Genomic DNA, 13,147 nt, shown 5'->3' with positions numbered 1-13,147 from the left:
ATCCTGATGGATACTTTCTATTGCAATCACCTGAGTGAACCCGCTCACACTGTCACTATACTAAACTCCTTTTATAAAATATATTTTTGCATAGCACTGCTGAAATAGAAGGAGCTAGTACTGATTGAAATATGCATATGGAAATACTCCTTAGTGATATTAGGAATAGCAGTGTTATGAAGCATTGTACTTTAATGGCTGTTGAAATTGGTGAGGTATGGGAGGAGTTAGAAAAAATGCAGCTAGATTTCAAAGAATACCAACATGAATCAGAAGTTCCCTACATATTATCAGTATTGTGCACAGATGCTATTTGGATATACCAGGGAATTCCAAAGGGTTTCAGAAAGATAGAAAGACAAAAAAATGTACTAAAGCTGGAAATGAAAGATTCAGGCTAATACAGCTGCTGCAGAAAAAAAAACAGTATTGAAAACAGAGATATGATTATATTTTGAAAAAATAGTACAAAAATCCATGTGATGAATGAAATGAAGCTGCACTTCTGCAGACAGAAGGACAAGTGAAAAGGCAGGTGTTCCATTTGGTCAGCTGAAAAATAGTGAATGAGCTGTAGTGTCACAAGATGCCTGCATATGCCATGCCAGAGATGCCATAATTTAGTTGAAACTGAAACCAAATGGGTGAATTGTGATAAATGAAACAAAGTCCAAGACCTGAGGTGAAGACAGAAAACTTTGTTGAAGAGTGACAAACACAAGCTAGGAGGAAGAGGAATAAAGTGTATGGAGAACAAGGTGTGTTCTAAAGACAGAGATGAAATCTTCCAGAGGCTTCTTAAAGATGGAAAATAAAACAAACAAACAAACAAACAAACAAACAACAAAAACCCACCCAAAACAAAAAAAAAAAAAACAACAAACCAAACGAAACAAACGCCCCCCAAAAAACCACAAACAAACAAAAAAAGAAAATAACTTCTATGTCCTTCATTATAGCTTTTATTTCAGCTATATTGCATTTTCAAGTATTATCCCCTAAGCAGAGCTCAGTAATGTGTCCATGTTTGATTTACTACAAGTGCAGAAATGGAAAAAGAGGGATGAGAACATAAATCATTGCTCTGCCAGGTAAATCTTCCCACAAAATCACCTTGTTTAATATAGGACCCTTTCAATTATAGCTTAAGGAGCAGAAGAGACAACCATAAGAGATCACTTTGAACCTTATTAGTTTGTTCTGTTATTAATACTTAAAATTTATAGAAAGCCCTACATATGCACAGTGTTCTACAACAAAGGAATGAAACTTCTAAATGACAAACTGTAGTCTAATTTGGGGGGTGAATTAATGTAAAAGTCTTTAAAAATCATTAATATCAAGCAACAAATCTACATTTACAGAAACTGTGATGGGATCTGCAACCTCAGGGATTAAACTGTTCCTTTATTTACATCTTATTCTGTTTCATGTTATACAGAAATACTCCTTTACAAAAGGCCACTGATAACCTTGCTAGTGACTGACAGTTCTGGGGATTTCTCTGCCCACTTCCATTACTCTTCAGCCTTATATTGACACAAAACAAAATTAACTACAAAATCCTCCCATCATTATTTCTTAAATGTGTATATATTGGCTTTATGTAGTTTTGGCTCCATTTTTTTTCATAGTATAAGCATCAACCAAATTTATTTAAGAAGAGTCTAAGAGCTGGGTTTTTGAGACAGCTGTAACCTAACCACCTAAATACCCTGACAAAAACAAAAATGAACCTACCTCCACTGAAACAAACAAATCCACAAAAACAACCAAAAACTAAACAAAGGAGTAAAACTCCAGTCCACCATGGCTTGACTGCTTCTCAAAACAGAGGGCACACCTGACAACAGTGGAAGTAGAGCCAATTAATTGTTTAGGCAACAGTTTACTAGTCTGGAAAATACCATCTCTCTCTTTGATGGTCATTCTACATTGTATCCTAAATCACATCCTTTGGGATCTCATAAAAAGTGATTAACCCCTTTCAATTCTTCCCTTATTCTCCATCCTCTCTAAAATGTTGAGCTGAAAGCTCAGCAGAAACAGACTTATTATGGTGGTCCCTGTGATGAAAAAAAGGGACAGAAGATACCACACCGTCTTGAAAGCTGGCAGGAAAAAATATCAAGAAATCCTCACAGAAGAAAAACTAATTATTTAATCAGTGTCTTCTCAAGAATTAATTACATCAGGTTGGGGATTTCTAGGTCTGGTAATGTGGGTAATAAAGTTCAGGGACAAATACTGAACCAAGTACAAAACAGCTGGTAATGTACATGGTGTTAAAATACCCAGAAGGATCCATCAGGCAGACTGGAACCTAGATATGCAAAAGCATTTACCTGTTCCTTGGTAGGTATCTCAGAGTGGGAGTAAATAGAAAATTATCTCTTTTAAAATATTCTATATCCATAAAATTTTTTGTAGAACCCACCATTAAGGAACAAAATTAACATGTCCCACATCAACACAGTCAAAAAAGAATGCACTTCAGAGCAAAGCTCATAAACTATCAAAGACTTATCTGCCAAAATTCAGAGCATTAATGGTAACCCTTCACAGGTCACAAAGAGGTGTACAAGTTTTAAGCCTGTAAAAACCAGTACTTTAGTAAATTTTTCTTGTTTCTATCAAAAGGTTCATAACCATAAAAGAGAATTAGTTTTATTATTCTGTTCTAATTCCAAATGTTCACTGACATTTTCCCTACCAGGGAAAAACAAAACCAAGACTCTTCCCCTGACCACACTTTTTTTCTTTTTTTTTTAGCTTACTTTTGGCATTCTGTGACCTGCAGTATAGAAATGTTAAGACACCTATTCAGAACTTTCTTTTTAAGCATTATGAAGTAAGCTTAAGCAGTGTCAACACTTTCCAAAGGCTGCTTTGAAGTCTGCCTTTCTCTTGTCTGTCTGTCCTGGCTGCTGTGACAGCCTCTCCCCTGTATTCCAACTGCTCCTTCCTCCTGGGCCTCCTTGTCTCAACACTCCCCTCTTGATTTTAATGTATTACTGTGGTACTTGGTAAATGCCCCATGAGAAAACAGCCACTCACCAAGTGCACATTTCCATAGTTTACATATGAAGGAAAATAATATGGATAAAGCTTCACATCATCCTGTGGGTCCCAACCAACTTTGGAAGCACCATAAGCAGAAGAACGAAAGGGTGGTTTGAGTTGGCCCCCATGAAAAAATATTCAAGAGTTCCTCTGAGAAGTGTGGTTGGCTCTCATCTCTGGCACCAGACAGGACACCTCCCTGGAGAATTCCCATTGCTGCTCTTTCCAGCTGGTTACTGAGGAACAATTTTCCTTTGTTTTACTCTCTCCCTTCCTGTTCTTTTCTAAGGAAACTTTGAAGTCAATGTGTGCCACCAGCCTCAGACTCCATCAGAGAAGCTTTGTCAGGCTGTCTCAACTTTCTCAGTGCAATAGCATGGAAAAAGAAATGAGGCTGCTAATCATAAAAATTGCACAGTACCTAATACTCTGGAATACAGAAGGAAATGTCAAGCTGCTGTAGTCTGATTGCAGTCAGTAACCCCTGCCCATAATATGAAGAAACTGATGCTAGGAAAGGAATATTCAACAGAATGAAATACATGATTTCCAGAAAAAAACTTTCTGTTTGCCCTCAACCAGGCTGTAATATTGCTTTAATATATTAAAGGCTGTTCTTCCTCTAGTATAAAAAAAAAAACTGTATAAAATTTACACATGGCTGAATTAACTTTTTGAAGAAAAAGCCATTGATGTATTGGTTGTTATCAAATGTGCTCTTCAAACATGCAAGCAAATACATTGGTCCAGGTGCTAATAATGAAGCTGGCAAGAGTTATAGGAAAGCTAATTAAACATGACCAACGGGGAAGATGGAAGAAAAGCAGTCAACAGATAATTATGAACTTTAAATAGCATTCATTCTTGCTGATTAAAACACATACAAAAAGTATTCTGCTTCTTTTGTTGTAGAAAGGCCTTTAATTTAGTCAAATTGCTTTTTCAATTGGAAGTTCAAGGAGTTCGAGGTCCAAGGAAAAGCTTTCTTCAACCTTTTAAGTTTCCAGTTACTGCTTAAACTGCACATTTATCTTCCAATACCACACAGAAAAAGTAATCTTTTATACTATTATATTGTACCTTAGTAAAAACACAAGATCAAAATTAGATTTCCAAAGTTTTTTTTGGCATAGAACCAAAAGAATTTATCTTATTTTTATCATAAAAACAGATTAAATTCCATATGCTGCATGAATGCATTATATACAAACTGTTTATTTTGTACTCAGTGGTAAATACTTTAAATACTTAAAGGCACTGTAATCTAACTAGGAAGTTCAATCCTGCAAAACTCCCTTTTTATCTTGTATTGCATATTTTACTACCCTCGTCTTCTTTGCTATTACTTTTCTTTTATGTCAACTGTATTCACTGGATGGAAAGTCATTTGAGAAGGTCAGTTAAGATTTAGGGATCAGTGATAGCAGAATAACTTCTGGTCATTCCCCCAGAATACTCCTAAGAGTGCTACCAAATATTTCTCAATTAATTTGGAGCTACTAATCTTCTATGGTTATATTTAGCATAGGAGAATAGTTTTACATACCAGGTTTAGCATTCAGATAATCCCTAGACTATAACCATTATAGTTCTAACAAAAAAAATTATAGTAAACATGAGTAAATGTGACAAAAACCTATTACAAGTTAAGGAACTGACTTTTCCTTTTGGTAACATTCTAACAGGTTCTACAGTCACTTTCTCAAAAATTGTTTCTTTCTGTGAAGAAATACAGTCCCCACTACCTTCCATTTAACATGCCTAGATATCCAATGTTACATTCCCAATTTTCTAGGTTCATCATGGACATTAAATTCTGCTGCAACACTCCAGTAAAATGGGTTTACTCAATGAAAGCACTACCCACACAATTTTTTGAAATATCTACTGCAGAAATCCTGTTTTCTAAACTTGCCAGTTTTGATGAGAGAACACCAAAACAGAGTGTTCTAGAAGGCAGAATGCAAAAAATCTCTGCCCAATGGCTGTCAAAGAACAGATATGTGCCCTGAAACTCATGAAATTCCCAAAAATGTGCCAATGGCTTCTGTAAGCGGAAACTTGGAATTCAAGCAGATAAAAGATATGAAACATGATCAGCAATTAATGTCATTTAGAATTAATATGGAGCACTCCAAAATAGCTTTCCATCAATACAGATGCATTTATAATAGATGAAAAATTTGCTGTTTAAACAACCTTTAAGTGTGTATTTTTAATGTTTACTAATTTACTGTGTTTTTAAAAGCTGAACATGAATGTCCCACTTTTACTATATAACCAATAAAGAATATAATTTTCTTGATAACATGAATTTTCAGTATACCTTTAGGAATAGCTGAGTGCTTTTTTGGATTTTTTTCAATTTTTATTTTATATGCTGGCAGTTGCAACTTAGTTCCAAAAGAAAACATACTCTATCTTTTTTTTTTTTTTAATTATTTTCTGGAACGCAAACCACTTTGGTAAATTTAAAATAATATCAACAATCTTCTCTGCATTAAAAGCAGATATTAACAAGCATAATTCACTTATTTTGATTAACTGAAATACTTACACTTCTGTATTTGACAATATATTCCAGTATGGGGGCACCTCCATCATCTTGTTTAGTTATGCTAAGTTTAAAACTCTTGCCACTCTCTGGTTGTCCATGAATTGAAGGGGGGCTTGGCTCCCCTAAATAAAGGAACAAACAGTGCATAATAATAGTAGTAGTAATATTATTATTATTATTATTATTATTATTATTATTATTATTATTATTAATAATAATAATAATAATAATAATAAGCATGAGATAACTTAAATTACAGCTAGGAACTTTTCCATAATAATATTAATCAAAATCTTAAAATCAATATGACCATTCCAGGCACTACAAAACAGCCTTTACAGGAATATTAAATACTGTGCTTTAAATATGTTCTAATGTAGTTTCTTCATACAAGAAAATAAAATTATGTGAAGTATGAAAGAAATATTCATTTCTTTGAGACCTTCTGACTTCCAACACTTTTAAATGGAACTTCCTTCCAAAATCATTTAGTCATCAATTCAGCAAGGCTGGTAATCTGCTACTCACACTGAAGTTCAGAAGACACTCTCTTACATGTAAGCATCCATAACTTAAGCATAACCTTTAATCTTATGTGAGATTTCTAAATTGTAATACAGTTTTTCAATTTAAAGTAAACTTATTCTCCAATAAATGTACCAAGTCAAATTAGAGTAAAAGTTATCTAAGAATAACAGCTTCTTATGGAAGTCAATATCAAAATTAAATGTAAAGAATAATATTTTTAAATCTAAAACCAAGTGTCTTAGTTATAATAAGAAGATAAAGGTAATCTTAAAAATGCAATCAAAGATTAATGACCACTTTCAGACCCTTTCCTAGTCAAAAAATCACAGATTATCTTTTCTATATGCAATGCCTATTACATTTTTTAAAAATAGATGCTAAATGAACATATACTGATGTGTCTTATCTTCAAAATATCTGTAAACATGCATTTACCCAGAGAGATACTGCTCCTTAAAAAATAATTGCATTGTGTTTAGCACTTATTAAAGTAAGGAGAAACTTAGATCACAGCACAAAACATATCTAGCTATCTATCAGATAACATGTGTAATGTTATCAGATATACATGTATAATGTCTTTCAGTTTCTGTCATTCTTCCATCAAGTATACTGATAGGAGTAATAGGAAATTATTTTATCTGTCCTGGAATATATTTAAAATATATAGATGCTTCAATGAAAAAGAAATTTGAAAGCTGCCAAGTTATTGTTTTGGGACAGAAGAAATATATAATGCAATATAATATATAATATTATAATAATACAATATTATAATAATATAGTATAATATAATATAATATAATATAATATAATATAATATAATATAATATAATATAATATAATATAATATAATATAATATAAATATTATAGTATAATATAAATAATATAATATAATATAGTATAATAATAATAATATCATATAATATCATAATAAATATAATGTAATATAATATAGTATCACATAAATATATTCTTTGTAGTTACATTACTTTTATTGCTGATTCCCTTAGAGCCAGTATTAGCTACACTGAGCAATGCCCTATTCAGGAAACAGTTCTGTTGCAACAGATTTCTGACAGACTGGTCTGGCAGTAGCTGCTGATGCATTTCAGCATATCTGTTTGATTATTGTACACTGCCATCTGGTAGTTCCTTTGCTTTTCTTCTCTCTATGTATTTAATTTATTTACTGTTGTTTCTATTTAAAGATAATTTGAGAAAAATATTTTTTATTTGCCCTTAATATTTTAGTCTTAATCTTTGGCCTATATTTAGTACAAATACAAAACTGGTTTCATGGAATTTCTCATTTGCTTGTAGTCATAGTTAAAAATAATTTATTCTCATTGTTTCTTCCATAGCTTCAGATTTCTGTTTGAGGATTGATAATTGCAGAACAATAGCACCATAGTTTGGTGAAGAAATGTCTCCAGAAATGGCCAATTCATTTCTCTTAGATGTGAATAATACCCTGAGTGTTAATAATGAGAAAAATTTCTTATTCTAGTATCTCATGGTTTGTGCTCCATTATATCAAATAAAGGCTTTTCTGAATCTCAGAAATGTAAGATAATGGGATGAATTCTCCAATTTAAGTACACTCATACTTCTTGCAAGGATGGAATAACAAAACAGGATTTCTGAGAAACAATGTAAAAACTGATATAATACACTGGGGAGTGGATTATAAACCTGAAACATTATCTACAGTGGATAATAATTCAAATCTAGAGATATTCTAACACTTTTAATAATAAACATTTTCATTTAACAGCACAAGTTTTACTCACGGACAGGTAAGGTCTGAAAGATCTCAATTTTGCTATACTCTCCTTGCCCTTTTCCATTTACGGCAGCTACTTTGATTTCATAGGTCGTATTTGGTTCCAAATTGCTCAGAACAACCATAGCTAAAGGAAAAAAAAATAGGAATAAAATTTGATGAAGAAATAAATTTATAAAAAGAAAAGTAAGACAAAGTCATAATTTGCTTTCCACATTTGTAAATATTGAGCCTCATGTTCTGACAGTACATTGGTTTTATCACAGTACATCAGCTTTTTTGTTGAGCACTAATAGTCCCTTTATTCATCTGTGTAAAATCATTGATGTGACTGAGCAAGTCATGCTTCTGAAGGAACAGTGAAGTCAGTGTTGGGCAACAATTCAGGACCTTGATGGGGAGCAATATCTTATGTTCAGATTGTGGGCACAGTGTATTGGGTTTTGGTAGCGGGGCTGCTGCAGGGGGGGCTTCTCTGAGAAGGTTCTGGAAGCTTCTCCCATGTCGGACAGAGCCAATCCCAGCTGGCTCCAGGCTGGACCCACTGCTGGCCAGGCCTGAGCCCATCAGTGACAGCAGCCTTCTGTGATAACGTGTTTAGGAAGGAAAAAAGTGATTGTGCAGAGGTACTTGTGGCTAGAGAAGAGCAGGAGGAGGATGTGAGAGGAACAGCCCTGCAGACACCCAGGTCAGTGCAGAAGGAGGGGCAGGAGTTGCTCCAAAACTGAGATTCCCTTGCAGCCCATGGAGATGGAGCTGTGCTCCTACAGCCCATGGGAGTAGACCACGAGGATGCAGAGTTCCACCGGCAGCCCATGGAAGAGGTAATGGATGCTGAAGAGGGCTTTGACCCTGTGGGAAGCCTGTGCTGGAACAGGCTCCTGGCAGGGACCTGAGCACCCATTCCAGGAGCCCATGCTGGAGCAGGTTTCCTGGTAGGATTTGTGACCCTTTGGGGGAACCACATTGAAGCAGCCTGTCCTTGAGGAATTTATCTTGGACAAGAGTGACCCACGCTGCAGAAATTAATGGAGAGCTGTTGTCCATGGGATGGACTCAGTCTGGTACAGTTGATGGAGAACTGTCTCCTATGGGAGGGACCTTGTGCTGGAGAAGGGGCAGGACTCCACTCCCTGAGCAGCAGTGGGAACAACATGTGGTGAACTCCTTTTATGACCAGGTGACCCATCTGGTGGATATGGGAAAGGCTGTGGATGTTGTGTACCTGGATTTCAGCAAGGCCTTTGACACTGTCTCCCACAGCACACTCCTGGAAAAGCTGGCAGCCCAGGGCTTGGACAGGGCACTCTGTGCTGGGTTAGGAACTGGCTGGATGGCCAAGGCCAGAGTGGTGGTGAGCAGTGCTGCACCCAGCTGGGGCCAGTCACCAGTGGTGTCCCTCAGGGGTCAGAGCTGGGGCCAGTTCTGTTTTTAATATTTTTATTGATGACATGGATGAGGGTATTGAGTCTTTCATTAGTAAATTTGTGTCAGACATTAAGCTGAGAACGTGTGTTGATCTGTTGGAAGGTAGGAGGGCTCTGCAGAGAGACCTGGAATGGTTGGATGGATGGGCAGAGTCCAACGGGATGAAGTTTAATAAGTCCAGGTGCTGAGTCCTGCATTTTGGCCACAATAACCCCCTGCAGCACTATAGGCTGGGGACAGTGTGGCTGGACAGTGCCCAGGCAGAAAGGGACCTGGAGGTACTGGCTGACATGGACATGAGCCAGCAGTGTGCCCTGGTGGCCAAGAAGGCCAATGGCTCCTGGCCTGTGTCAGGAACAGTGTGGCCAGCAGGAGCAGGGAGGTCATTCTTCCTCTGTACCTGGCAAGTGGTTGTAGAAATGTAGTATCCTAAAAAGAGCCAGTAGTATCTTTCACAGTCCCTAGGGAGCCTAATTTTTTTCATTATAAAGAAGCATTTTTTTTAGTTGCTTTAGGCCTTCAAGTTATATATCCAATGAAAGCATAATTATTTCTGTCCATACTCTTTGTTATTCTTTTCAGTGCAGATTTATTAGAATTTCTATTTCTTTAGTTTCTACAGCAGTCCGACAGAGTTCCCATTAAATGTGAAGCTAAAGGGATTTAATGAATTTGGAAAAACAGTAACTTCTACATTTCACACTCTATTATGGGCATTTTGCATGAATTTGCCATTGAAACGTAACTGTTTTCTTGTAAATAGAGCGAACTGTATGTCTTCCAGCATGTTTTAGCTTTATCATTTTTTGAGATTTAAAAATACTGAACTCTAAAGTATAATGATGTCATGAAAAAATCATGTATCATCCTGAGAATAAGAACAGAATTAGGAGCTATATCACTGAGTTCTGTTAAGATGAAATTTAAAACTTAACTAAGCAGTAGCAGTATTTGACTTGCCTTTCAGCCATGATTACTTTCCAAGGATGAATAATTTCACTGAAAAGGAACCTTAGGGCATACCAAATATTAGTGCTACTGTAAATGTTTTTAAAATTTAAACAACATAAAAGCACTACTACGAGCCTACATTTAAAAAAATGCAAATGTGTTAGCTACATGAAACCTAAGGACCTGATTTTATAAACACCCCTGGGACCCATAGAAATGAAAAAAAATTCTTATTTATGCAGTATTTAAAGAATCAGTGTATACTTTAGAATCCCCTGCACAGCACTATGTTTCTAGACACAATGACTTTTGGAATTCCATTCGTGGAATTAATCCAGACATAACTGTTAGCGTAATATGTCCTCAAAAACTGGACCCACTTAATATCAGTGATGGTTTCAGGTGTATATATTATATATGTAGGAAGCAATAATAACTATGACCTTCTGAAAACAAAAAAACATTCTGGATTAGAAAACATACTCCAGTTGTAAAAGAATACTTGGAGTAATTAAGATTAAGAAGTTGTCACACAGAGTGTAAAAAAAGTATGGGATTAAAGGTAATCTAAGAGAAATGAAAATTTCACTGCTCACTAGGAGTTGAGATTGGAAGAAAATACTGAAAATACTTCATAAGCCTTTTTTTTTTTGTTTTTTTTTCCTAACCATGTGTGTATCTGTTATTTAAGTATAAAATCAGCTTATTCATCTTTCCATACACAAATAAAATTTTCTCACAGGAAAATAGCCTTGGGCACAAAGGATATTTTTATTTCTTTCACATTCAGTGCATAAATGTGAAAAGAACCAGTCCACTGCATACCATATGTTTACATTATGCCATTGGCATATTTATTGATGGATATCAAGTTCCAGATATACTGAAAGTGAAATCCCTTTCTTTCAGAGTATCATTGGATATTTTCCAGTTTCTTCTAGCTTTTTATCAGTAGATATTGTCTTTCTAATCACAGTATCTGTGAGCTTTACCTGGATAATTCAATTTTGTGGATTGATTTTGCTGGGATAATTCACATAGTGGCTAGTTAGATTGAGGAGTAGATTTGGAAGGAATACTCCAAAGAGGGAAAAGCCGAGCAGTCACTTGTGAGCTCTCCAAATTAAATAAATTATCTAATTTAAGTTAGTTAATTAATAAATTAACATGGTGCACAACAGCTCAGAGCTTAGTGTTATCCATTTATAAGTGAGGCTTTAAGTCTCAAGGTAGACTTGGAGGACAATATGACACAAGAAGTTACCAGGTATATTGGTTTTGGTTTAGTATGCTATATTAAGGCTTTAATAAAAAGTTATTAATATTTTTGACAAGATATGCCACAAATATTGTTGCTAGTTTGATTGGGTTTTTTAAATTTTGTCAACCAGAAGTTAAAAAGAAACACAAAACAAGAAAAGAATTTAATTTTACTGAATAAATAATAAGTTTAACCTAATATGTGATAATAGGTTAATCCTAATGTTTAAGCAACATTAAGTATAAAGTCCTTTTTTTATTATACAGATTCTTGTAATTTGCCAGCAAATTTAATAAATTGAAAAAATTAACTCAGTGCAGAACAAAACCCCACAGAAATATGTTAGCTAGAAAAAATGCAGAACTTCATACTATTTAAAATACAGCTTGCAAGCATTTCATCTAGAAAACTTCCTTTTATTGTCTCAGAATTTTAACCGCTGTCAAAATGAACCATGGGAAAGGAACATCTAACACAAGATTTCTTGTGAAATAAATTGTACTATAAATCCAAGTCAGTAAAACCAAAACAAAATTCCCCAGCTGCTTCTCTGGTCCAGGGTAGGTTGTTTATGTTACTTTATTACAGCAGAATGAGAGGAAAAATGTCTGGCATATTAAACTCTCTTTTCACTGAAGTAATCTGCCTCAGAAACCTTCCAAGAATTGTGATATATTACATAAACCACCACCAAGGAAAAGAAGCTTAGGGGAGCTTGCAGTACAGTTCCTCTACATTAATCCCAAAGTGGATCTCATATGAGGTTAATTAACAGAAATAGCAATTGTTACATTGCTCTCATTGGAGAGGGATCTGCTGCACAGAACAATGTTATTCCAGTTCCAGATTCAATCCCCTGAGGATGTCAGATCTAACTGAAGGAGGATATAAATTTATTTTGAAACAAAGCAGCTGAGAAATTGTTGCTGAAACAGCATCTTCACTCCTATATATGTGAGATTGTGGTGGCAGAGTGAAATTTCTGTCAAAGAAGCATTACAAATTTGAGGATGGTTTGGGGTTCTTTTTCTTATTTCTCTCCCTTTAATCTGCATCTACATTACGGCAGAGGATGTCTGCAGCCTGACTACTGTGCCTGTTAATAAGTGGTTTTGATTTAACAGCACTTTGCTGCACCTATTACTCATTATTTTACTACTCTCAAGGAAAAACTGAGTCCCCTGGAAATACCTGAATCTCTTTCAGAGGGAAAAAAAAATAGCATTTTTATGAAGCTCAAACAGGTTTCTCTTTGTGATGATGATTCATGTTCTTTTAAGGGCAGGAGAAAAAGTCATGGGAAGACAGCAGTGAGCAACTTAAGGTGATAAAGTAATAAGGTTTTGTACAAATGTCTAAGACTCTTGTAGATGTCACAGAATATGAAGAACTTCGCCCAAAATCTGTCTGCCTGGGATGAGCAACAACTGTTTTGTTTATTCTATGTGTTTGCACAGTAGGAGGAAGAGTATATAACCTCTTTTTTCTAGCTGAGACTCACAGTTAGCTTACAGAAATATTGACAGAATGAAGTTAGAAATTGCCACGGGGGAGAAATACAGGGGAAAAAAT

At 35.2% G+C, this 13,147-nt stretch overlaps 1 protein-coding gene across 1 annotated transcript in view; it reads right to left on the bottom strand.

Moving 5' to 3' along the window:
* NCAM2 (neural cell adhesion molecule 2) overlaps positions 1–13,147 on the bottom strand; it is a 274,443-nt gene that overhangs the window by 39,786 nt on the left and 221,510 nt on the right. Inside the window, exons 13-14 of the mRNA XM_059873029.1 lie at positions 7,943–8,062; positions 5,621–5,742 (exon numbers count right to left, since the gene is read on the bottom strand). Coding sequence (XP_059729012.1) covers positions 5,621–5,742; positions 7,943–8,062 — 242 coding nt within the window. The remainder of the gene's footprint in view (positions 1–5,620; positions 5,743–7,942; positions 8,063–13,147) is intronic.

This window comes from Haemorhous mexicanus, chromosome 2, assembly GCF_027477595.1.
Source record: "Haemorhous mexicanus isolate bHaeMex1 chromosome 2, bHaeMex1.pri, whole genome shotgun sequence".
NCBI lineage: Eukaryota > Metazoa > Chordata > Aves > Passeriformes > Fringillidae > Haemorhous > Haemorhous mexicanus.
Note: the sequence above shows the minus strand (reverse complement) of the source record. Positions and strands in the feature narration are given on the sequence as shown.